This window comes from Seriola dumerili, unplaced genomic scaffold (genome assembly GCF_002260705.1).
Source record: "Seriola dumerili isolate Sdu_G_001 unplaced genomic scaffold, Sdu_1.0 BDQW01000003.1, whole genome shotgun sequence".
Lineage (NCBI taxonomy): Eukaryota > Metazoa > Chordata > Actinopteri > Carangiformes > Carangidae > Seriola > Seriola dumerili.
The window spans coordinates 1522742-1547747 of record NW_019174258.1 but is presented as its reverse complement, the minus strand read 5'-3'; the positions used below and the strand labels follow the sequence as shown (position 1 = coordinate 1547747).

Below are 25006 nucleotides of genomic sequence, written 5' to 3'. Positions count from 1 at the left end.
AAGTTTAGAAATACATCCGTAACCAATGCCATCAGTATGTTTTGCAACAATAAGGTTGCGAAGGTCTTGAGAGAGATCTTTGCTTTTACCCCTCATGAGATGCCCATTGTGTGACACGTTGGTAATGAGAAACCTTTTTATAGGCCATCAATTAGGACTGAACCAGCTGATATTAATTTGCACTGATAGGGGGCAGGATTGCTTTTCTAAATACTGACAGATTTCAGTTGGTTTCTTGCCTTTCATGCCTTTTTGCACCTCCTTTTCTTCATGTGTTCAATACTTATTCCCTGTGTCATTTCACTTTATTACACATAACTTAATTTATGGACATATATGTTTTGATTTCTTTGTATGTGTGGATTACTTGGGTTGTGACAATTTCATGTCAATAGCCCCATCACAAATATATTTACTGAGAAAAATATTGACGCGTTCAATACTTATTTTCCCTGCTGTATATATGTGTGTGTGTGTGTGTAGTACCTCTGTACTTCTGTATTGTCAGTGAACTACCTCCACTTTTATGGAGACCTGCTATTTTTAACTTGGTATTGCAGTTTTATCTTTGATGTTTGGTTTTAGCGAATTTTTAATGTCATGTTTCCACCACGAGACGCGTCTCCTCTAAACTCCGCAGATGGTCCTTAAATGATCGAAGTCTTTCACAAAAATGTTCAGGAAAATGCAAAGACAGCGACACCTTTATTTTCGATACTTTATCTTGCTGCTGATACTAATGTACTTTCACTTAAATAGGATTTTCAAAGCAGGGCTTTTACTTGAAATTAAGTATTTCTACTTGGTTCTACTGGAACTTTAAGTAAAGGATCTGAGTACGTCTTCCACCACTGTGAACCTACATTAACATAATCAAGTTATATTTACTAAAAGTGCATCTAAGTGAATAAAAACACATTCAAATTTGCATAGATCTTTATTTTAGTAGAATCTATAATTGACATCAATTAAATAAAAAGGAGAAAAACAAGAGCAAAAAAAATCTTTAAATTACAAGAAAATTACACTGCACCATTCATATAGTACAAAAATAGGCCTTATTTTAGAGTTATGTCCCATGTAAGATAGTCATTCTTGTACATTATTCATAGATCACAAATCTGTAAGGTACTGTGTGCAGCCACAGGCCAGGAACCTCATGAAGAGGCGGGAGGATGTCAACAGAGTCGTTTGAGGCTGCTCCACTAACTGCCCTCCCCCCCATCACAAAGTGTTTTATTTATACTTAAGCAAGCATGTGCACACACGGACGCACGCAGATCTGATTCAGCCCTTAAGTTAATGGAGATGTGATACATTCTACCTCCTCCCTCCACAGCTGCTGAACATACAGGGTGTCGCCGCAGATCTTCAAACGGGCAGAGATGACACAATGATATCAACAAAACACTTTGAACACAAGTGAAGGGGTCGATGGACTGTGACAACCTGAAAGCAACACGTCTAAACGCTAAACAGACAGCACTGAAATGATTGTCTTTGGTTACGCCAAAGATATTGCTCCTATTAACTCCATCTGACTTCATATTAATCACTGCAGACTACATCCTGAGGCAGGACTGAAGCAACATCAAGCTCCACATGACACAAATCAGTGGTACAAAAGACAAAGCCTCCATCGTGCCCACAAGCGAGTCTTTTTTATATAATCAGAGGAGACAATTTGCAACGAGCAGATTTTCTGTAACATTCCTGTTACTTTCAACATTAAAAGGCTTCACACATTAGAGCCCGTGAAGTGGTTGCCTAATAATAAGGAGCTGCGTTCTAGCACAATTAGAGAACCTCTTCTTTTTTAGTGTGTAGTTTCCATCCGTCTAGCAGTGACAGGAGGAAGCTGGCTCCTAATGGTTTTATGCAGTTCTCTGTGCTTTGGAAGCACTAGCTACTTAATGCTGGCTGCATTTGTGATTTCCTTAAAAGTTGGACACTTGAATGCACACAGCTCAGCGTTCATCAATTTAAAGTTTTCTGACTCTATGAAGCTGTAGTGAACACAACATCAAGCTAAGATGAATACATAATTTTGTGTGTGCACTTGAGGGACCACAGAAACTTCTGTCTGAACATCCCAACATGTTTGTAGGAGAAATTTATAAATCCTTTGTAAGGGAAGATTACAAGAATATACAATGTTGACTAGGCTGAGCATCAATTATCCACACTAGTTGCAAGAAATTGATCAAAGTCCCACAATTTAATATAGTTCTTCTTCTTCTACAAAAAAAAGAAGCAAACTCTGAGCCTGGAGAGTTATAATATTTTATGGAAGCAATTTTGGTGCCAAATTCAGCCCCATATCTGTTGTTTACACACTTCACACCAAGCTGGGAAGTCGATAAGATTTTGTGGCTCAAGTCTGAGGCTGCAGTTATTACGTTTTTTAAATTAGCACCCTCCTTGAATGGGGGCTAATCAAAGCCTAAATGGCAGTAGGCACTAATGTACATCACACAAAGCAACGCAGCATACTCAATATTCTGTAGCCACATTAGCTTTGTTCCTTTTGAGGGGCCCTTCCTCTAAATCCACATTCTCGGGTTGGTTTCCAACCCAGTTTAGCCAAAATGTGCTGCACCTGCAGCAGCCATCTGAGTTGAATTAAGCTTCCTGGCGCAGTGCTGTGTTTGAGAGCATCTTTCTCCGTGTTTTTGTGCAGGATTTTTGGCAGGTATTGGAGTTCGAAATACGTTATTCTCTGCTGTTTTTAAAATGTTTTTTCCTTTCTCTCTAAACACGCTTTTGCAATTTAAATCACATTCAACTCTGCATACAGTATTTATGAATAACACCTTCTCAGAAAGCTTCACGCAACAAAAGTGGTCAAATTCAAAATCGATTTGTTTTGTTGCTTGTGCACCTTCCCACCCACAGAACAAGGAGATTATTTGATTGTCAGTGAAAGAAAGAAAAAGGTCTTAACACCGGGTGGAGCCGTCTGGGTAGAAATTGTGTGTGAGAGGAGGGGAAAACATATGCCTCAAACTATTTTAGGCTGATTTAGCATTTAACTCGCTGGCTAACAAGATCTACGGACAATCCTTCTATTTTCAATAACAGGTTTTAAAGCCCATGTGTGACTGCCCATGAATGCTGATCATAAAGGCAATAAATTTTAGGAGCGAGAGGAGTTTCAGGGGACTCGAATTTACACAGCAGCTTTACAGTTTCTGAATTGCATTTGCCTGTTTCTGTTCTAAAACATAAATTTGACTTTCACGCCTATCCTCCTAAACCTTTCCAAAGAAGCGTTTTCATGTTTGACCTACATACAATTTGACCTCTATAATCATTTAACAGCTCCTCTAACAGCGTATGAAACCTTGCTGAATGATATGAGAGGTAGATAAAAGCATGAGCAGCTGCAGTTTTGTATGCATGTCATCACCATGACAACCTCTCTCAGCAAGCTCCACTGTTTTTGTACTGGAAATGAAAAAAAAAAAAAAGAAAAAAGAAAAATAATAATTTCAACATAGTAGAAAAATGGCTACACTGGATTAAATCATGAGGTGCATATTTTCGATGATAACCAGCCCAGGGAGAAAAAAAATCACTTTAAAACAATCTTCCCTAAAGGTATGATTAAAATCTCTCAGAATAAATAGTTTGCTGCAGTATCATTCAGAATATAATTAATTGGCAAGTTCGCTGAAGAGTTAATCTGAAATTCAGATTAGATGAAGACTGGAGGGTAAGTGCAGAGACGCTGATGAGATGTGGAGTCAACGCAGGATTTCTAAACTATACTCAAGATTTGGGAAAGAGAGCAGAGACTGTGAGATGAGGGAGGAAGAGGAAACCTGCACTTCAGAGGGCAGATTAACATTTATCAACCTTGTATGCCACAAACGAATACACGCACACACACACACACACAAACAAACAAACAAACTCTCAGCTATTATGATATGAGCTGTGTGTATAATGTGTGTTTGTAGTGCTAATGTGCTCTGACAAAAGGGAAAGCCTTGATGTATTGTTACCGTTTCTGCACTGTCAAGAAATCAATCACAGGTAACTCAACACCTGTCAGCTGCTTGGAGAGGCTCTTGTGCTCAACAGTCACATATTGTTCTGGGTCCCATCAGCACCTCGACTGTCTCTGTCTCAGCCCTGGGATGTGAGCACATCAGACATAGAAATTAAATATCCCCGGAAGGGATTGTGCCTCAGGGTTGAACGAGTAGCCTCTCTGTGAGTGTCTGTGTGTGTATGTGTGGGTTTTTTGTTTTTTTCCTCTTAATCTATCTTATTTTTTTTGATACCCTTCCATGTGATAGCTGGGAGGTCATAAGGTTGGGAGAATTTATAGTTTCCAAACTAGAATAAGTTCAGTCCATCGTGAATCCCAAATGTCTGGAGGAAGCTCTGCTAGTTGTGTGACTCACAGTTTGTTCTGCCAGAGCTGAGATCTTTCCAGATTGTGTGTACAATAGGAGAACTAAAGCCCCCATCACACTTAGAACAATAACCGAACAGATAAAAAGAGTGACTCTATGAAAGATGGATTCAGTTTCAAGTAAATACAATTACTGTCTCATCATGGAAAGAAGGACAATGGGGAGGACGTGTCCGGAAAGCTCTCAGAGAGTCTGCTTTGTTTCTCTGGCTGGTGACACACAATTATAAACCATTGAAGTCTGGACATTTCCTTGTCAGCCATTATGCTTTTGATTTTTAAAATGTACTTGAAAATGTGAATCACTACAGATAAGTGGCTTTTCTGAGCAGATTTTGGATATTGATGTCACTCAACAACACTTTGGAGAGTCAGTGTATCCAAAGCAGATTTCATGCCTCATAATACAATTTTTTTGTTACCACTTATTTTGTCAAAGTACTAAATGTGACAGGACCAGCTTTAGCTTCTCTATAAAGGGCACTACACTATTCATTAGGTTTACACGCTCTCATTCACACACATTCATCCAGACGTGCGCACAATACACACACACACACACACACACACGCACACACATCTCTACTCCTCACATTCAGCAATCTCGTCTGGCTACTGCACTGAGACTGAAAAAATAGGAAGAAAGCAAATAATAATCATTTGTTTACTGTAACAAAAAGCAGCTGGAGCTGGAGGGGAAAATGGACTCTGCACAGACAGACACTGTTAGTGATCGAGGGCAAGAGGAGGGAGAGAGTCAGTTTAATAGAAATGCGTCGAAGTGTGAACAAAGCAAAGCTTGGGCCATCCCGAGCTCTGAGAGACAGCAGCTTCCCATCAGGTCTCCCACAGCAGAGTGGAAGACAAGATCCTGCAGCAGGACTCAGATGAAATCCCGGTAAGACAGAAAAAGAGAAAAAGGGATGAGCGATAAAACCAGAAAAGACTGTGAAAGGACAGTAACCACAGCCCTGAATTATCAGACAAACGGGGCTGCAAGGATTTTAAAAGCAGGAGAGAAGGAGGGATGTGGGGGAGGCATTAAAGAGCACTTTGTGTTTTGATAAAGGCAGTCCTCTCATTTTGGACGTCAAACTCTTCGTTTTCGGAGTCTGTATTTACACCGTCATCCCCCCACACCGTCGGGATGCCGCGGTACGACACCACCCTATTTCCCCCGAGGCTGAAGGTGCCCCCGAGACCGCCGCCAGCCTCCAGAGAGGGCAGCTTGATGAGTGCGCCAGAGCGCAGCTGCAGCAGCAGGAAGACCCCAGCGAAGGTGGCGATGATGGCCATGCAGCTCAGCACGGCAATGGTGATGGGCAGCTGGGAGCTGAGCTGGAGCTGCAATCCCGGGTTCCCCTGGCCCACCATGAAGCTGCCAGGGGACTCACGCATGTACTGGTTGAGGTGCAGGCAGGTGCCAGAGATGGGGTCCAGTGAGCTGTGAGGCTGGCAGGACAGACAGGCCTGAGGGCTGAGGCTGCTGCAGGTCAGACAGGGCGGTGGGCAGGGCAGGCAGGCTGGGACGGAAGCTGGCAATATAAAGTTTCCCACTGTGTAGTTGAGCGGCTGGGAGCCCACTGAGAAGCCTGCTGGACATTCTTTCACACAGCCCTGCTGAAAGAGGTAGTAGCCGGCGTTGCACTCTAAAACACAGAAGAAAGAAACTGAAATAAACAGCCGTACTCACCTTTTACTTCTTCATATGAGTCAAGACTTCCCATTAACAGAGAAGCAAGATTCCTGCTCAGACTGTCAAGCCTCAGAGAGCTCAGTTAACACGGTAAAGAACGATGTGTCTGACATGTCTGTATTTATTCATCCATGGGTTGTTGTGGCACCAGGTTTTAAAGGCAATTTTGCTTCCAAGTCACCATTTCTACTTTTGTTAGTTCTACTTTTGCTTACTAAAAAAAAAAAAACTGATGACGAAAAGCTTTGCAATTTATATGCTGAGAGCAGCATGTTTAAGTGAGAAGACCCATTTCCATATGCAGCAGGTCCAGATGCAGACCATTGCCTATAATAGCAATTAACAGACTCTGGGTGCTGGGGGTAACAGAGCCACAAACAGGAGTGTGAGCCAACAGAAGCAGGAAAATCTAATTTACTGTAGGGTCTTGTTAACTCGTTCAAAAAACAGAGGAAACTATAGTTATGAGCCCCAAGCCAGAAAGCACTGTGTACTATAAGATACATGATAAACAAAACACATGATAATTACATTCTGTTCCCCCTCTGACGATTCTGTATATGATCTTGTCTGTCAGTATGCAAGTACCTCTGACAGCCTGTAGGTGTCAGACTGTCACCAGTTCAGACAACAGTAGGTGGACTTCACACTGTGTTAGTGCTCAGTCAGTGGTATCTTTAGACCTTGCCTATAGCAGCACTTGGATTTGGTAGGTGACAGCAGTTTGGACACCATTAAATTTAAATGAGATTATTAAAAGGGACCTGAAGTAAAAATTTAATTTGATCTCATCAGAAGTTAGATCTATATTTAAAATGGATACTAATACTCAAGAGACTCGGCATATGATGCTTAAAGAGGTTTAATAAGACAAGCCTGTGACTTTCAAATGAGTCTGCCCACAGTTCACTCAGAGACGCACACAATGCAAACGGATGCAGCTGAGCAAATAAGGGATTTCATCCCGCTCACCTCAAACTATCCAGACTACTTCACATATCACATCTCAACATGAATCAGTAATTACACTATCGCTCCTCAGCTGCTGTGACAGTAACGTCCTGTGAAGACCAAACCGGAGACAACAGATACCAGTCTTACCGATGCATATCTGCCTCAGGTCCAGGGTCTTACAGCTGCCGTCGCCAGCCTGAGGCTTGTCAGAGGAGCTGGGAGATATTGAGCCAGTGCCATACAGCACCAGGATGAACTGGGTCAGAGTGCCTGAGTGGAGAGATAGAGATGGAAATAAAAATCTGAAATTAACTGGGGGGAAAAAAGTAAGCCTGTCAAAAATAGTACGGCTCCGGCACTCCCTAGGGTAAATTTGGTAAATGTGTCCTCTACTCATTTTAGACTCTTAGATTTTCTGCATATAGTGACAGTAAATGATGCTGAAATGAGCTGCAATTTCAAGATGTCATGATTACACTGTGCTTAATAAGAGTGTCAAAGTGCCCATCTCTCAAGAATGATTCAAGTGTGGGGCCTTGTGAGAGGTTCCACTTTAGAAAGCCACTCCTTACTGAGGAGGGAGGTGTGAAGCACTTATCTACAGCTATTTTCTGGGGTTTTTTTGGATTCTGAATATCACGTCGTGGGTGGACCTGCTACATCCAGATTCAGACAGTTGTTGGTGGGCGGTCCAAGGGCAAACATAAAAAGTGAAGTATTCACTCCAGGGCTTTGTCATGCTCCCTGTTATAAGAAAACTTGTTACTGCAGAGCTCCACAGAGTCAGCTTCACAGCTCCTATAAAGAGGCACAAAGGCACAGGCACTGTGGATACAAGAGCCACTTAATCTCTAATCTCCTGACACTCGATCTGAACTCTAGTCTCAGATTAAAACATGTGTTAAATAACATTCGATCCGTTTTACAAGTGAGGTCATTTTATGCTGTCTCGCAGCACACAACATAATCTTAACATCCCAGTTTAAATCCACCTTTAAATCCACCTTTGTTACATGTCATACCCCTCTCTCACCTCCTCTGATCCTTCTCTGTATCTCTAGTGTCGCTATTAAATAAAAGCTACAACAATTAGCTGATCAATTGATTAGTGAATTTAATTTGCTTCCCACATAACATAATATTGCCATTACTTCGTATGAGAATTAGGATTAGGTACTTTGTTTTATGCCTTGTTTATGTTGTTATAAAGTTGTTGTTGAGCCTGGTGTTAAGATAGGTTTGATTTTGGGGTTTTTGGGGTCATTACTGTTTGTTTTTGTTATGCTTTTGTCTCTTGATTTAAAAACTGATAAATCGACTGACTGATAATTAAAATGATTTTTTTTCTATCACCCAAGTTGTTTATCAAGCCAAAATGGCAAAACATTGATAGTTCCAGCTTCTCAAACGTGAGGATTCACTGCTTTTCTTTTTTTTAATTGAATATCTTTAGGTTTAAGACTGTTAATCAGACAAAACACGTAATATCAAGATGTCCCCTTAAGGTTCTTGGACTTTTGGCCTTTTTTTTTTTTTTTTTACCATTTCCTGACAAAACAATTAATCAGAAAAGTAATCAACAATCATTTGTTGCAACCATATCTAAACTAGCAGCAAACTCTAGAACACACAAACATGCAGGAAAATCCAGCAAAATGTTAATCTCTTGAGTCTTTTCTTATCAACAAGGAAGATGCTTCACCATAGTCACTGGCACCAGCCACGTTCTCAATCTCCAGCGTCCACGCCCCCGTGGGGTTCTCATCCCAGGAGTGGGTGGTCATAAAAGCCCAGTCATTAAAACCCTCTGATGAGTAGTCATGAGGCCTGCAGGAAAACAACAAAGTGTAAATGGTTTGTGTTCAGCATCGGTTACTGTACGCTTGTGTGTCTCTGTGTAGCTGTGCGTTTGTACCTGGGGTGGAGCAGTGTGGAGCGTGTGCCGGCAGGACTAATGAGATGGATAGCCAGGTTTCCCCTCCGGTTGTACGACAGGGTGAGCCGGGCCTGAACGTGCTCTAATGAAGTCACGTGACTGTCTGTCCCGATGCAGGCGTCCACACTCATGTTAATCGATAAATGGCTGCCAATATTCCTGTCAAATGTGAGAAACGACATATGGCAAAGACACATTAAGACAGTGGTGTGTATTAGTTGTAGGTTGTATGCTGTTGAGATCATTACTGGTTTGTTCCGAGCTCTGGATGAACTTCCTGCCAGATAACTGTACGAGTGGCATTTTGCCCCTGGCCAGTGTGCGAGCCTGTGAAAGGTGAGCAGTTTGTTGCTTGAACAGGATGAGTGTCTCACAACCTGTAGCACCAGTGTCCTCTGCGGAAGCCCCCCACCCCCCACCCCCGCCTCCCGCCCACAATCATCCCCTTAGAGATTAAACGCATTCCACAACAATTCTGAGGAGGAGGAGGAGGAAGGCGCAAGGTTTTAGTGACACTGAGGTGCCCAAATCACGGACAAGATATGGTTTCACGCTCTTTTAAGACACAATCCCTCCAGGTCCACCTCTCATTTTTCATTATGGATTAAAACACTACATATATGACCTTCAAAAGCAGCCTCACATGGGAACAATGTAAAATGTTAATTTACAACACTACGCCGATGAGTCCTACAGTGACTGTCGTCATTTCATTATGATGCAAATTGACAGCAATGCGGCATTTCACTATTTCCATGTTCAAGCAAGTGGAATATGTATTTCGTGGTGTTTTGGAATAGAGTCACAACACATATGAGGAAGAAATGTAAATTTATACAAATAGCTGCTGAGGCTGATTAATCATTGCCAGTTGACCACTGCGGCACAGGCGTCTGTGATTTAAGGCCTCGGAGAAACAAAATTTGTGGCACTGTTGCAGGCATGGCATCTGTTTTTACAGACACACACACACACAGAAAGACAGAGCGAGGGATATCCTACAAACCCATAACCAGCATCTCAGTCGATGACAACTTTGGCCCCTTTTGTCATCAATATTTCAGCAGCAGCTACAGGTGAAACTCACATCTGTGACAATGGTAAACACTATCTGAAAATTTAAAGATGCCTGTAAAATAACACAAGATTTCTCTGCATCAGCATCAGCAAAACACAACACAAGCCAAAAGACCAACACAATGTGCAATGCTAACTGTATTATTGTATCGTCTAGTTGCTTTCTGCTCAATCAATCAATCACATATTTATTCCATATTGGAATTTAACATTTGTGAAGTTGTTTTTAAATTAAACCTGTTCAAAATAATAATCCTAGGAAGACACAAATGTGTATAAAGCTTTTCAGAACCACCAAAAAAAATATTCTGGGTACCTGCCAAACCTGAAGAACTGCCATCCATTTGGTAGAGTACATTACAGAGAAACGAGAGAGAGAGTGCTTCTGAATCATAAATCACTTTTGAAAAGCTATGTCAGAGCTTGTAGCTCAGGCAATACTCCAGTTAGTTGAATTTTCAGTGATACAAAATTCTGCAGCCCTGGTGGTAATATGCATTAACTCTGGCGAATCCTCCTTAAGAACCATCACATTCAAAAACTCTGACATCTATTTTAAACAAAGCCTGTCAGCTCACTTATTCAGTTCGACACACGCTTACTGGAGCTTTTCTGCTACGACGTTGTGCTTTGAAGCACGGTCCATTTTCCGAGGTAAACACAAGGCTCGTCTCACTGATAAAATTCAAATCACAGAACAGCAAACTTCTGTCACTCTGAAATTCACAGTCACAGTCTTCTGATACACAGAATATCACTCGAGACTTCTTTCATCTTCTCACTGCTACACAAGTCTAAGCAAATGGCCAAACGGCCTTGTGACTGTGATCATGAGGATGATGACGTAGTGCAGTGTGTATGGTGCAGTTCATGTTTATCTTGTATGAATTTCTTCCCTCCTTTTTGAGGATACTGTCATGATTCTGTTAGAGGTAATGACTGGCTGTAAGTGAGACAGACGCAGAACCCCTATCTGCTCACTTATTTCAAGTCACTCCAGATAAGTGAGTCAGCTTAACACCTAAATTGAATAAATTGAATAACCTGCCATGACTGCTGCTCCCAGACGCTCGAACCATCTGCTCTGAGCATCTCATAGCTGCAGTAAAAGAGAGAGAAACCTCAAACCCAGCGAGGGAAGTGACAGGGAGCGCATAATGAAGAGGAGACGTCCGACTGCGTTTCGAATGTGACACCAAGAGGAGGAAGAATAAAATGGCTGAGGAGAAATACTTCATCTTAACAATGAAAGGATTATGTCTGATCATGTTGCTTTTGCTGATCCCTTATTAAAACTCTTTATAATTTACCTTACACTAACTTGTTATATTCTCAATGTAGGTTTGTGTTATATGTTTCTTTTCTATGTGCTGCTGCACTCTTAGCTTGGGCTCTCGTAAAACAGAAGATTGTTTTTGAATGACAGCAAGGCACTTTTCAGGCTAAAGGACATAGTCTGACTTCATATCCTATTGTGCAACACACGTACCTCTTTCATTAAGACTCCCCTTCCCTCCTAATCCTGATGACATCATCGGGATTATTTTTATTATGAAGTTTATACTGTACGATAGGGCGGACACTTTTTATTCGAGATCTAAACGGCTGTTTGAATGTGGGAAAATTAAATATTCGACCCGTAATGATCTGATCTAATTCAAAATTCTGAGTGAACGTCAGAACAGACTGTGACCTGTTTTCCAGCAGGTGGCGCCCCTGAAACGCACTGTCCATCTAACATAGTGAATGCCCTGTTGCTCTATAAATAAACTAGCTAACCCCGCTGAACATGGCACCAAACTATTTGAGAGGTAAAGTGAGGAAATATTGGGTTTGACACATATATGAAACAACTGTGGGAGAGTTTGTAAAATGTAACTATCTTACAGTAACATTAGCTTGTCACACATGTGAGGCAGCTTCGGTTGAACAGAGCGACATCAATGCAGTTTAAGATTAGACTATGTGGGCTGTTATTTCAAACTAATTACTTGTTATCTGTCATTAGTTTGAACCAGATTTTCCTTTTGAAAATGTGACAGCTATGATATGTATAAATACTTATAACCAGGGTCTTGAAATAGATTTATTGTGCGTATGTGTAGTGTACTGACCTTGGCTCACAAACCATGGCGATCACACATTTCTTCTGTGGCCCCACGCTTGTCCACGACTTTGCCAGTGCTACAATTCCACTGGCATCAAGTAGACCATATCCATATGAATGGCTAACTGCAGAGACCCAGAGAGAAAAGAGGAAACAGACACATGAATGGTGGCCTGCTGTGAGCAGCACCCTCACTCTCCCGGCTCTGAATTTACAGATGAACCACACTGTGTGGATCCCATTTGAAGCTCTCACACAACCTCTCTGCCCAATTCCGGTGCCTTGCATCTCTAATGACAATTTGGTTTATTAGATGCAAAACATATTAATGAGCCTCAAAGGCATCTGGAACTGCAGAGGGCAGAAGAGATCTGGGATGGAGTTGCTGTACCTTTGCGTCCAACCCCATTGGTTCTCCAGTCATTGGTAAGCAGGTGGGCAGGGTGAGAAGTTCGCACAACCAGATGTTGCATATCCCTCCAGGTCAAGTTTTTACTGCAACATGTGGATATGCAAGCACACAAAGAGACATACACAGCCACATAAAGAGAGAGACACACACACACACACACACACACACACACACACACACACACACACACAGGACACAAATGGTAAGACTCAAACAGATCAAACAGAAGACTCTGTCAATACATCCTATAGTCTTAAGCTGCAGGTGGACAGCTGATTAAATTCAGAATACAATGAAGTACCAGTCACATTCTTTCCTGAATTACACTAAATCCGAAGTCAACATGTGTTTTAAGTGAGTTTCTGCCCTTTGGCAAAATGTCTTGTGAGGAGAAAACCTGAAAAAGTGATTATTCTGCTGCAGCTGTGTCAGTTCGAACAGACCGGTCACATAAAAAGGGTTACAGGAGGTCACAGTTGGGTTTTGCTTCTCTGCTGCGATTAACTACATCAATAAATTCATACATTTCATTGTGGATTTAGTAAAAAACAGCTTTTTGTTTGGTAACTTTGCTCAATCACTTTAAACATTAAATACACTCCTAATTATAAATCTTTTTCTGTTTTTTTTCTGTTACTCTGTTTTGTCACAAGACTATTCTGACACTCACGCTTGTCGCTCCATTAGTGCTGCGTGACTGGATAAGAATGACTGGTGCTTACATCAAATTGTGCTGTTTGTAAAGACACAGTTGAAGTGTGTCAGAGAGGGGTTAAATAGTTATTCATAAAATAGGATAATCAAGCCGAATTGATGCATAAACATGCAGCACTGCCAGTTAAAGCCTGTTTCAATACAATAATGTTAAACTTATAATCGAGCTTCAAAAAGTATGTGCAAAAAAAAAAAAAAGGACCTGTTTCCACTAAATTACCAATTTGCAGTTAGGGAACTTCTAACCACATGCTAGAACCTGATAACTGTGGGGCATTAATTCAAACTACTTGGGCTCTCTGAATATTTTATTGTATATGCAGGTTCTCAAAATGACCAGTCGTTCTGTGGAATAATTCCTCCAGAATCTAATCATGAGTTTGTTTCTGTGCAAATTATATTTTTAATACTTCTCTTCTCCACAGGATAAACTGATTTTAATCAACAAAAGTCAAGGAAACATGCAGGTAGGGAAGGTTAGAATGAGGATATACAGCTGAAGAGAATTGCAAGGCTTGGTAATGCTCATAGAAAAATGGTGATAAGCACTTACTTGGCCTCAAGGGCGAGAGCGATGATCCCAGCAGCCAGCGGGGCGGAGGCAGAGGTTCCCGTGTGGGAGTCTGTACATTTTGATTTGAGGTCTGTAGTCACCTATGGGAGATGAACACAGTGGGCTTAAAAAGACAGTTCAAACAAAAACTGATAAAGTGGAAAATAGTCTTGAAACATACAGGATTTGTATTTCACTTGTTGTTGTCGTTAGAAAAGTGCTCTTTTATCATCTTATATATATTTTCTGGACGAAGAAATTGCTGAATGGTTAAAGAAAGGGGAACTTAAGAGCACACAGTCTACAGCATGACTCCATGGACCAGCTGGAAAATCAAAGCAAGGAAATCATATAACTTATGCTCTCTCTCTTTCAACAACTACCAGTGAAGCATCTTTGAGCAGGACTCAGCCGAGATCTCGTCAGTGACCCACAGCAGAGGGCTGTGGTTGTACTGGGCAGCTCCCAGGTGTGAATTTCTGCAGCTGCATGAAAATAAAGCAATGGGCTGGAGAACCAGAGGGTTTGTACTAAGGAAGGATAAAGGTTAAAAAATACTGGATCACAAAAAGCCCCCAGTCCTCTGCTGTATAGTCCTTAAAGGGGGGTCAATATATGCAACTGAGTATGAGTGAAAAGCAGTTGGAATCAAAAATCTGCCCAATGTGCTGACCAATGCAGAGCCTCTAGAAAATGATCTTTAACCAGACGAAACAGAATAATAAATGCATCGGCAGAACTAACTTTAATGGTTCAATTATGCATTCAGGAGCTTCCCATATCTCCCTTACTTTAAATTGAAAGAGAAGGATAATTTAAGTCTAATTAAAAAAAAAAAAAAAACAGAAAAAGACATTCAGATATTCACTCCCGCACAATCCGAAGGTCCCACCCTCTCTGTGTTACTCCGTCTCTTCATTCCAGGGTTCATGAGTGACGGCACAATTAAATGAGTACAGCACTGAAGCATTAAGGGACCAGCCACATGTCACAGAGATGTCATAAGCTGTCCGTCCAGTTGGTCTGGTGTGTGTGTGTGTGTGTGTGTGTGTGTGTGTGTGTGTGTGTGTGCGTGCGTGCGTGCGTGCGTGCGTGCGTGCGTGCGTGCGTGCGTGCGTGTGTGTATGTGTCCGTGTGATGTGTTAGATTGTTAAACAGCAACAGATTGCCAGATGGACATTCAGCCGTTCACTATTCATAATCATTTTAATGACCCAAGACTGAATGAATGGAGCAGAAGATGACTGAAGAAAAGGAGGAAAGAATGAACAAGTCATGTGATTATAGAATAAAGCTGCAGAGCTAGATTCTTAGCTCCACATATCTATTTCTCTTCTCTATCCACATATAGAGCTAAAACAATTACTCAGTTAACTGGGTAGCCACTCAACACAAAATTGTTTGGCATATTTTAAAAACAGAAATATCATTTAAGTATTTTTTTAAGGTTTCAGGTTCTCAAATTTCTCAAATATTATCTGGTTTATTTAGTTTATTTTGAGAGTAAACTGAAAAATCGCTGGGTTTTGGACATAAAACCAGGTTCAATTAACAATGAAATAAAGCAGAAAATGTTCAACATTCAATCAACATTGTTAGATTTTCTCTCAATTGATCATTATATTGATGGTTTGATGGTTTGATGGTTTCAGCATTGATTATAATGTCCCATTGCTCTAAATCTAATGTGTTGCTATTGGAAAAAAAAAAAAAAAGGATTTAATTTGCAGACTGGATTAGTTCCAGCAGGTCCAAAATTCCAGCGACTGCAATTAAACAGACACTGTGGTTCAACTAAACTTCACCTAGGAAATAAATCATCTCCCAATTTTACCATAAAATTAAAGTAGAAACTCAGTGTGAATGCCAATAGTTTGAGTGAGGGAAACAATGAGAAGCAGACAAAGACAGAAAGACGTTGGATACAACCACAACTCACTATCTGTTTCTCGTTGAGGTTCCCCGAACTGTAGGTGGTGGCGAGGGTGGAGGAGCAAGCCTCACTGTACCAGGGGACATTGCCGTTCTGGGTGGAGCTGCTGATGGACAGGGTGTAGATGCTGTTGGTGTAGCCGTCGCAGTTACAGCTGTCCTTCTCCCTCCCTCCGTTTCCAGAAGCCCACACAAAGATGGAGCCCAAACCACCACGACCCTGGAGAATGCACAGTACTTTTAGACAAGCAGAAAAAGAGACGACCACAGACCCTTTCATTCATTCATGCCTCAGACCACAACTATCCAGAAAAGAACAAAATCTCATTCAATCTTAATGGGAATCCCAATTATAGGAGGGCAAATTCATTTCAGGGCTCATTTCAAAAAGAGCCCATTAGAACCCAGCATACATCACAGAGGCCGGGGTGGTCAGTCAGTAAATTAAAAACAGCTAAATATCGCATGACAGCAATGCAAAACAAAAAGGCACTATATGACAACAGCTCATTGTAATAAATCATCCAACCTCTCAGCCTTTGAAGTGCTATAATTTTCATCTAAGAGCCACTTTATTGTATTGAGTGGCACTGTCTCTCTCTGCATTGATCAAACCCAGCTATGCACCACCCACAACAGCATCTGACAGTACTGTCACTGTGGCAATTATCTTGGTAGTCAGTGTCAGCAGTTCCAATCAGCTTTATGGCACATGCCTTGAATCCTACTGGTATATAACAAGAGTTGGCTTGAGTGATGTGTTTATTCATGGCGTGCAGATGTGAGAGTCTGGGGTCTGATCTGTATGCTTATTGATCTGTTGACTTGTTCATTTTACAAATCTGACACGGTCCCAATGTACCACATGCATTAAAACAAGTCCTGCTACCAACAACAGGACTGATTACATGACAGTGTGGTGCCTTTTTGGTCAATATTCAGATTTCCATGTTCTTAGATGCTGCCAGACTAATTTTCATGATTACCCCCTTAAAATCTCTATTTTTGTATGTGCATATAGTTATGCATGTGTCTGGAAGCCTTTGATTAGAAATGCTTGTTAAGTACTTAAAACTCCAGATTGGATATTTTAAAACAACCTTGTTTTTTTTTCCAGTTGGCATGTTTTGTTGTTTTCTAAAAGGAAACAAAAAAACATGCCAACTAACTGAAAGAACTGAGAGATAAAAGATGAGCTGGCAGTTTAAGAAGCGTCCTTCAACTAACAATGAATGTATAAAAAAACTTTTCATACATAATTTTTGTGAGTGCTGCTTCTATTCATTTTCCAAAATTTTCATCCCTGGTGGCTTTTTAGAGGACATTCCTTTCCATTCATAATTGTCAGGGTCAAAAACTGCTTTGTTCTTGCCGCCTGTGTCCTCTCATGCTTGAACAGTTCAATTACTGACTGCTGAAAGGAAGCCACACACAGGCAGTAAATAATTTCTGTCTCACACAAGCACTTACATACACACGCACACACACCTCTGTAACTCCACGCAGAAAAGCTTCTTTGGCGAGTTTGGCAGGTCCATCAACAGTCTTGCCGTCGTCCTCTGGGCCCCAGCTGGCGCTGTAGATGTCAATGTGTTGGGGATTCAGACTGAGAGACTGGGCCTCCACCATGTCAGTCACCTCACCGTCCAGCATACGCACACCTGCAGCCATGTTCACAAATGCAAATGTACACACACACACACACACACACACACACACACACACACACACACACACGATGACAAAAAAGAAAGGTTTTCTTAGTACTTGCATTTTATCTTTTTAAAACCTAATATGAAATGTAATTCCTAATGAACATAGATCTAAGACTTCCACTTTAGTTATATATATATATTTTATGTAAATATCTTTAATGAAATGCTAAAAATGCTGAGAAGAGTAATTTTCTATGCAAAACCATTAGTGTCCGTTGTTAGTTAACACTGTTAATGTTAATCTAGTATGTAGTACAAGTTACATTGGCTATGCTTTATACATATTGAGCTTTCAGCAATCAGTACCCCATCACTGTTGAATTTTCAATCAAGTTGTTGGATATCTATATGAACAGTGTTGAGTCATAAGTTGCTACTAGCATGGCACAACTGAACCCCTGACCTAACTGTCTTGTTGCACTGTGGGTAATGTAGGCAACTGGTTTTTGACGAGGAAGAAGCATGTGTGGAATAAAAAAACATAACATCTCTGATTCGGCTCTGTCGATGCTGATCCACTTTTGTTAACTGTCCATCATGATTCCAACAATGTTATAGGCATACAACACTTCATACAATCGCTGGAATACTCTTTTTACCATAAAAAAACTACACTGAAACACAAACAGTGCTGCAGGTGATGGCAATCTTGCAGGATCCTGTTCCTCTATAGACTGCAGTTCAGTGCTGTGGTTCATATTGTTGACAGTGTGATCCTGTTCAGCAACGATTGACACATGTAGGGAAACAGCAGTGCTGCTGCGGTGCTGTTTGATTTGCATAGTTACACAGTTGTTTACAATGCTGCACATTGTCCATGTGTATTTGTGTAGCACATGCTGCTGGTGTTCATTATTTGTTCATCCACTGTGATGTTATTATGGAGCCTACCGTGTAAATCAAACGTCATCTCTATTGATTTGCTTTGCCGCTTGAGTTGGTTTGAAAAAAAAAAAGAAGAAATGGAACGAGATCAATTGCATCGTGGGTGAACTGCCTCCTCAAGTGTGAAGCAGATTTCTGAGAGTGAAAATTCAGATAGAAAGATGAAAGAAAGCATTAGTTGTCTTCCTCTACGTGTCTGGGTAAAATTGGTGCGGCTGTCTGAGTGTAAATTGAATCAGACTCACTCTTATTTTAAGAGACGTGAACAACTCAGCCAATGTTAAATGGCAGGCTTCAAATAAGGCTCATTTATAAGGTAAATTTAAAATGATTGCAGATAATGTGTTGTGCCAGAGATAAAACATACAGTGAACACACAGACAGAACAATGCAGGATAGATATGCAGAAAGCGAGGTGCTTGTCCAAACATATCATTTCTGCCTTAATTTCAGAGGCTTTTCTGGCAACAGAGCTCTTTCTCCTTCAGCAACATTCTTCCACAGAGAGACGTGAGAAATCAGACACCTTAAAAACAAACTAATTTCCCCTGCTGAAGTATTGCTCGTCAGGTTACTCCATGCTGCAATATATGGGTTAAAGTAACCAAGCATTGGGTCTTTGAAGTTCTCCAAAAGCATCAAACACACTAGTGAGCTGCTAGTGTTTCCATGGCAGCCTGCACCTCTGTGAGAAGGCCATGTGATTCGCTGAAGAGACTAAGTATCTCCAGTCCCTTTCCAAAATATCCATCTATCCCAAAAACCAGAGACTGATACAGGGAGTACATCAAAGTTCATTGCAGTTTTCATGTTACAAACATCAGTGTTGGCTTAAGAGGTGCTCTGACTTTCAGATCATGCTGCAAATTAAGACAAGTTATTTAAGCAATTTTCATCTGGCAAATTCTATGTAAGACAGAACTAGGTTTTCTTTATGCCATTTGCTTCACCTTTCAGGTATCAAGAAAAACAAATCAAGAAATCAGAACTCATTTTATAGGAATAGTTGACTTCTAGGAAAATATGCTTAAATAGGAGATATTAGCTTAGCACAGCGTTGTAGCTTCATTGTTAACAAACAGACATGAAACAGTCTTCTCATCCAACTATTGGTAAGAAAGCGATTACACGTCTTTCCCAGAATGTTGAACTATTCTGCAGCAAGTCAGCTGAAACAAACTGGGGCAGGTAAATGAGGGGTTGTAGGTACACGAAAGGAACTTGAAAAATTTAGTTTTGGGTGGACACCCTCAGAGGTAGAAGCTCTCAACCAGCAACTGCTGTAACCTTGTGTTTAATCCATTGTACTTTTGCCAGAACTGAGAATTTTTTTTCAACTTAACAGGGGGATAACTTTTACACAAACTTATAAATACTGAAAGATCTAAGCCAGACAATCTTTGTTTGGAACCACCATGGAGATAACAGCAGAGTCTCCTGGGTGAATAATGAGCTACAGTTCTTACATGTGGCATAAGGGCCGGTGATCTTGTGCGAAGGAGTCAAAGATGCTTTTTGCACCGCTCCCTCTACATCCAGCCTCTCTCCAATATATACTCCCTGGCCATCGAAAAGAATAAACTTGCCCAGCTGCTTTGAATTTAAAATTACTATGTGGGTTTGTGTCTGTCGGGCATCCAGCTATTGTAAAACTTGCACAAACTGTGCTCTCTTGTGTTTCTCTGCTGTGTGTGCATCAATTTAATGTTCAGTGAATGTTTGCTATGTCTCTGCACCTTGTGCCAGGGAAGATTCTATACTTGAAGCTGATACCTGTAAATAAGACGCCGGCTTCTGAATGAAAAGTTTTTGAAATATTTTGAGTGAGAACTAGCACTGCCATGAGAGGGGAGAATTTTATACCACAGACAGTGCACTTCTTTCTCGTTTCTTGCTTCACCCAGCTTCACAGTTCTCAAGGTGTAGTGGAAGAACAAACGCTAACATGAAGATATAAAGACATTTTTGTAGTTTCTGAACTTTGTTTCAGTTCTGGTTTCTGATTCTACTGATGGGGAAGAGCATTACGCAGCACTCACACATACGTGTCAGGGGCTTTGTCATGCTTTGCCAAAGTGCAGTGAGGTTCCGTTGCTTCGCTTTGCTCGCAGTAGAGTTCAACTTTCAAGCAAGCGGAGGTGTCAGCCAATCAAATCCCGTTTATGCAAATGTTCCTGCGCAGCCGCTACAGTGAATATACTGAGAGAACAGGTTGGGTGCAGGTCCAGCCTGGCATTCAACATCAAAATGGAGGAGAAGTAGATCATTGCAGTGGGGAATCATCCTGTTGTCTGTGATCACAGTATATTTATGTTCTGGGACACAAACCTGTGTACCTCCCTTTAACATTGCATGGACAACTAGCCTGGTATGTTATTGCACAAAATTGCATGCCGGTCTCTAGCCGGTTATTTTTGCGTGTCCTGAGCAGAAAACTGTGATTGGATAGCGATGCAACACATACATGTGAGTGCTCTGTTACGTGTGGATAAAACCACATATGTAGGTTTTTCCACAACACCAGCCACCTCCTGCTCCACCTGCTCCACCTAAATGATGTTATCTTAGAAATGCTGAATGCCATGTGGTACATTCCCACTTGCCATCTGGAATGATAATAAAGATTAGACTTATGGCACTACCCTGACAGGGTTCAAACTTTATTACAGCTGAAGTTAAGATGGAGGCTACTGAGATAAGCAGAGAGGTAATGAGACAGAGCATGCCCCCTCATCAGACTGAAAGCACAACACATCCTCAGCACAGGAACAAGAAATAAGCAAATCACCAAAACAAAACATGTACACAGGTACTAGCAATGTGACCACAACAACAACTAACTTTAATTCTAAAAGCCCATTTAATGTGGCTTCAATGACTGTGTTGCTTCAATGTTGGAATCATACTGAAAGAAACAACTAAAGCAAAACATCATGAAATAATAAAATAAGTTGTTTACCATGAAAAATTTATGCAAATCAACTTTGTTGTTTTCTATATATATATATATATATATCAGAAAGCCACTGAAGCTTCTTTGAAGAATGGGAAACTACAAAAACTGTTCCTCCCTGTAGGCAGAAGCAAAACAACTCATCAGGGTGCAAATCCTTTTTTAGAACAAACAAATTAATATTTCACAATATTTTGCCACTCACATCTTTTGTATTTTCTCAGAACTGGGCTGATTGTATTGAGTGTTTGCGCGTTTCTCACAGAAACAAACTGTTCATTTTATCATGAAATTATTATGTTTTCAATCAACACTGCCACTAATGGTGGTAAATGTGCACAGTAAGAGAGTCAGAAGAGAACACAGGCTTGTTACAAAGACCATGTTTTGGTTTAGTCATGATCTCTCTCGCTCTCTCTCTGTTGCCCCTCTTACAAATAACTAGGACTGAACCTATTCAATTTGTTATCTATTAATAGACCGTTTATTTTCTCAGTTGATCAATTGATCATTTAGAAAATATAGTCTACATAATAGTAAAAAATGCCCGTTAATTTCCCAGAGGCCTAGGCGATGTCTTCAAAGTGCTTATTTTGTCCAACCAACAGCGTAAAACCTCAATTATTCAATTACCAAAAGTTTAATCTGATTTGATCTTTATTTTATAGGACTTACTTTTTTTAAATCTAAAAAAAGATGAAAGCCAACAACACCCTGCATGCACATTATGGTGATGAGAGACACTGGGTGATGAAATTTCATTGGCCAGAGTGACACAATCAAATAACAAGCATGCGTCGCTCCAGAGCAGCGGGGGCCGACATCACAGCAGGGTGGCAACAAGACCTGCCAATTGTGTCGTGACAATTTGACTTCATGCCGTCTATGGCAGGGCTTAAAAAAATGTTTTGCATTGGGCGTTTTGCCTTAGACAAACTATAAAGACTGCTTTTTCAGGTTTGCAGTACTATAGTCAAACTCTGTCTTTCTGTCTTTCTTTGGAGACACGACCAGCACAACCAGATGTCTCTAAATACACTGAGTTAGCATCTTATTTTATACATCTGCACAATCTAACACAATCAAGCATAACAGCTCTGCAATAAACCCTATTCCTTGTAATATAGAGTTTTTGTTGACACAGTGTCGGAGAGGTGTTAATTCAACTTTCTGTTGGCGTCGCTAGTGGTGGTTTTGTGCTGAATTGAATGATACTGAAAGGTATATAATGTTTTGTCAGAATATTTGGCACGATATCAGAGGTGAGATATATCAGCCTTTTCTGTCTAACTTGTGCACAAGCTGAGAACAGGAAAGTTTAATATTAAGTTAACACAGATTCCCTAAAAGCTGAAGCATCGTCCCATTTCAGAAACTGCACATTACTGCACTTTTTCAATACTGTTACTCCATGCAAAACCAATACACTTACAGCGCAACAGCAGTCCACATCACAACTGTGGAGCAAATTCAGAAGATTCAGTGGCATGCTGTGCCTGGGAAATGGACTGAAAATAACACTGGCTCTGACAAGTATTTCAGCTACTCTGGCAGTCAAAAAGAAAACTGAGATGAAACATAGGTTTTCCCCTGTGACACTAAATCAATAATCCATTTTTATTTGACCATACCTCCAATCTTGGCATTGTAGGCCACACCGACTCCACAGATCCCATTGTTGGCTACTGCTGCAACCTCTCCTGCACATCGGGTTCCATGCCTAGAAAGGAGGAAGAATGAGACGGTGAGAGGCTTGTTTAAGAAAACAACTTATCCTTTATTGATATTCACCTAATGACACAGCATTTTACTGTGTATATATGTATACATACAGACAGAAACAGAATGCCCCCATCCATAGGACACATAGGATAAGTATGAAAATGATGTGAATCATATGCTATGGCCTTGAGTCACCAGATCTCAAACCAACTGGACAGCAATGGGAGATTTTGGACTGACGTGTTAGACAGCGCTCTCCACCACCATCATCAAAACATCAAGTGAGACTTGTAGAATCAATGTCAAGGAGCATTGAAGTTGTTCTGGTGGCTCATGGTGGCCTAACATTATACTAAGACACTTTATGATAGTTTTTCCTTTAATTTGTCATCTATCTATATAAACCCACAGGTAGTGTACTTGTCCAACAATGGTTGCTTGTGAAAGAATGTGCTCCCACCCTTCAGTACCGTGGTTGAGCTCTAGACCGAAACAAAACAAACTCAAGGAGACAGGATCTTGGCTTTGACTCCTTTAAACAAATCTGAATTCCCATCCGTCCAGAAGAACATACATACACGTACATTATCTACTGCCTTCTCGCATTAGTAACCTTGGAGTGCCTGAATAAAGTCAAGGTAAAAGTTAAGACGGACAACATACTGCTATTATACATGGGAGGAAACTGTGAATTAGATTCACCACTTTCACAATGGGTCTTTTATCAAGCCTGAGCCTCTGTAGTAAGATCAAGCTCCAAGCACTGCGGTGTAGAGATCCAAGAACCCGCTACAGAGGGGCTGATCATCACATTCCAGTCAGGTGCATTCCCCTGGTCTGCCAGATGGATATGCACTCTTAATGCCCTTCAAACCATGGCGCAGTCCCCACTGGATTGCAGCCATTCCCACACAGGAATGCCGGAGCCTGGGAAACACTGTGCCACATCAGGAAAAAACAAAAAACAGTGGACGTCCACTGCTGAAGGACCTATCTACGCCAACAAGCTTCCATTAAGGTGATCTGGGTACCTAGCCAAAGCAAAAAACACAGCGATCAAAACACCACATCCCCAGTGAAACCCCGGCCCTGACACAATAGACTATGTCTGTTGTCAGGATACAGGCATTTACTCTGAGATTAGTCTGCCGTAGACCAATTTCTCTTTTCTCAGTTTTGGTTTTCTTCTAATAATTCTAAAGACTTCAGCTTTCTTTAAGGACACATGTATAATAACAGAGGGTCACAGTATTGTAATTCATCTGCCAGTGCCCACATCTCTTTGGACATGGTGATGAGCTGAGAGGGTGGAGGTTATGTCAATGCCAAAGTCAACATCGGCACCACGTCTCCAATGCGTCACAGGCCGTCAGTTAGATGGAGTCAGAGGCCCAGCTACAGCGTGCTCCGCTGGTGAGAGGGTTTGCTGGATAATAAAAACACCTTTATAGACATAAAAGTAAACACGCCCACACACATATAAATGTCATCTGACAATTTTCCAGCGCACTTTATCTCAACATTCCTGGAAGTGCCGGTCCATTGACCTTGGATTCTTATGTCCTACAGCATCCGTGTTTGTGATGCAGCTGTTGATAAGGTGCAGCTCAGGTGTCTGCGATGGGATGCCGAGCATGCACAGGCCTATACCCCCAGCGTTCAACTGAGCCTTTTTTCAAATCTTCCTTTGACACATTCATTACAGTCATTTACGCGGTCGACTGACTCGCGGCATACAAATGCTTTTACAGAGGTGAAGCCCTCGGTTTCTGAACCTGATTATGCAAGAACTACTTGTATAATCAGTTTTTTGGGAGTGATTTTCATCGGAGTGATGAAGTGGATACAGGGAGATATCCTTTCACTGCTCCCACTCACTGTTCGGGTCAATAAGAATGAGAAAAAGAGTGCATCTACGTGTCAACCA

General features: G+C 41.1%; 1 protein-coding gene across 2 annotated transcripts in view; it reads right to left on the bottom strand.

The window, feature by feature from the left end:
• Positions 1–918: 918 nt before the first annotated feature.
• The window catches only part of LOC111221567 (furin-1-like), a 78473-nt gene continuing 54385 nt past the window's right edge, over positions 919–25006 (bottom strand). For both annotated transcript variants that reach the window (XM_022745021.1, XM_022745029.1), the window contains exons 7-16: positions 22989–23077; positions 17293–17465; positions 15812–16024; positions 13873–13973; positions 12585–12688; positions 12201–12318; positions 8989–9168; positions 8776–8900; positions 7221–7343; positions 919–6072 (exon numbers count right to left, since the gene is read on the bottom strand). In XM_022745021.1, coding sequence (XP_022600742.1) covers positions 5465–6072; positions 7221–7343; positions 8776–8900; positions 8989–9168; positions 12201–12318; positions 12585–12688; positions 13873–13973; positions 15812–16024; positions 17293–17465; positions 22989–23077 — 1834 coding nt within the window. In that variant the 3' untranslated portion in view covers positions 919–5464. The remainder of the gene's footprint in view (positions 6073–7220; positions 7344–8775; positions 8901–8988; positions 9169–12200; positions 12319–12584; positions 12689–13872; positions 13974–15811; positions 16025–17292; positions 17466–22988; positions 23078–25006) is intronic.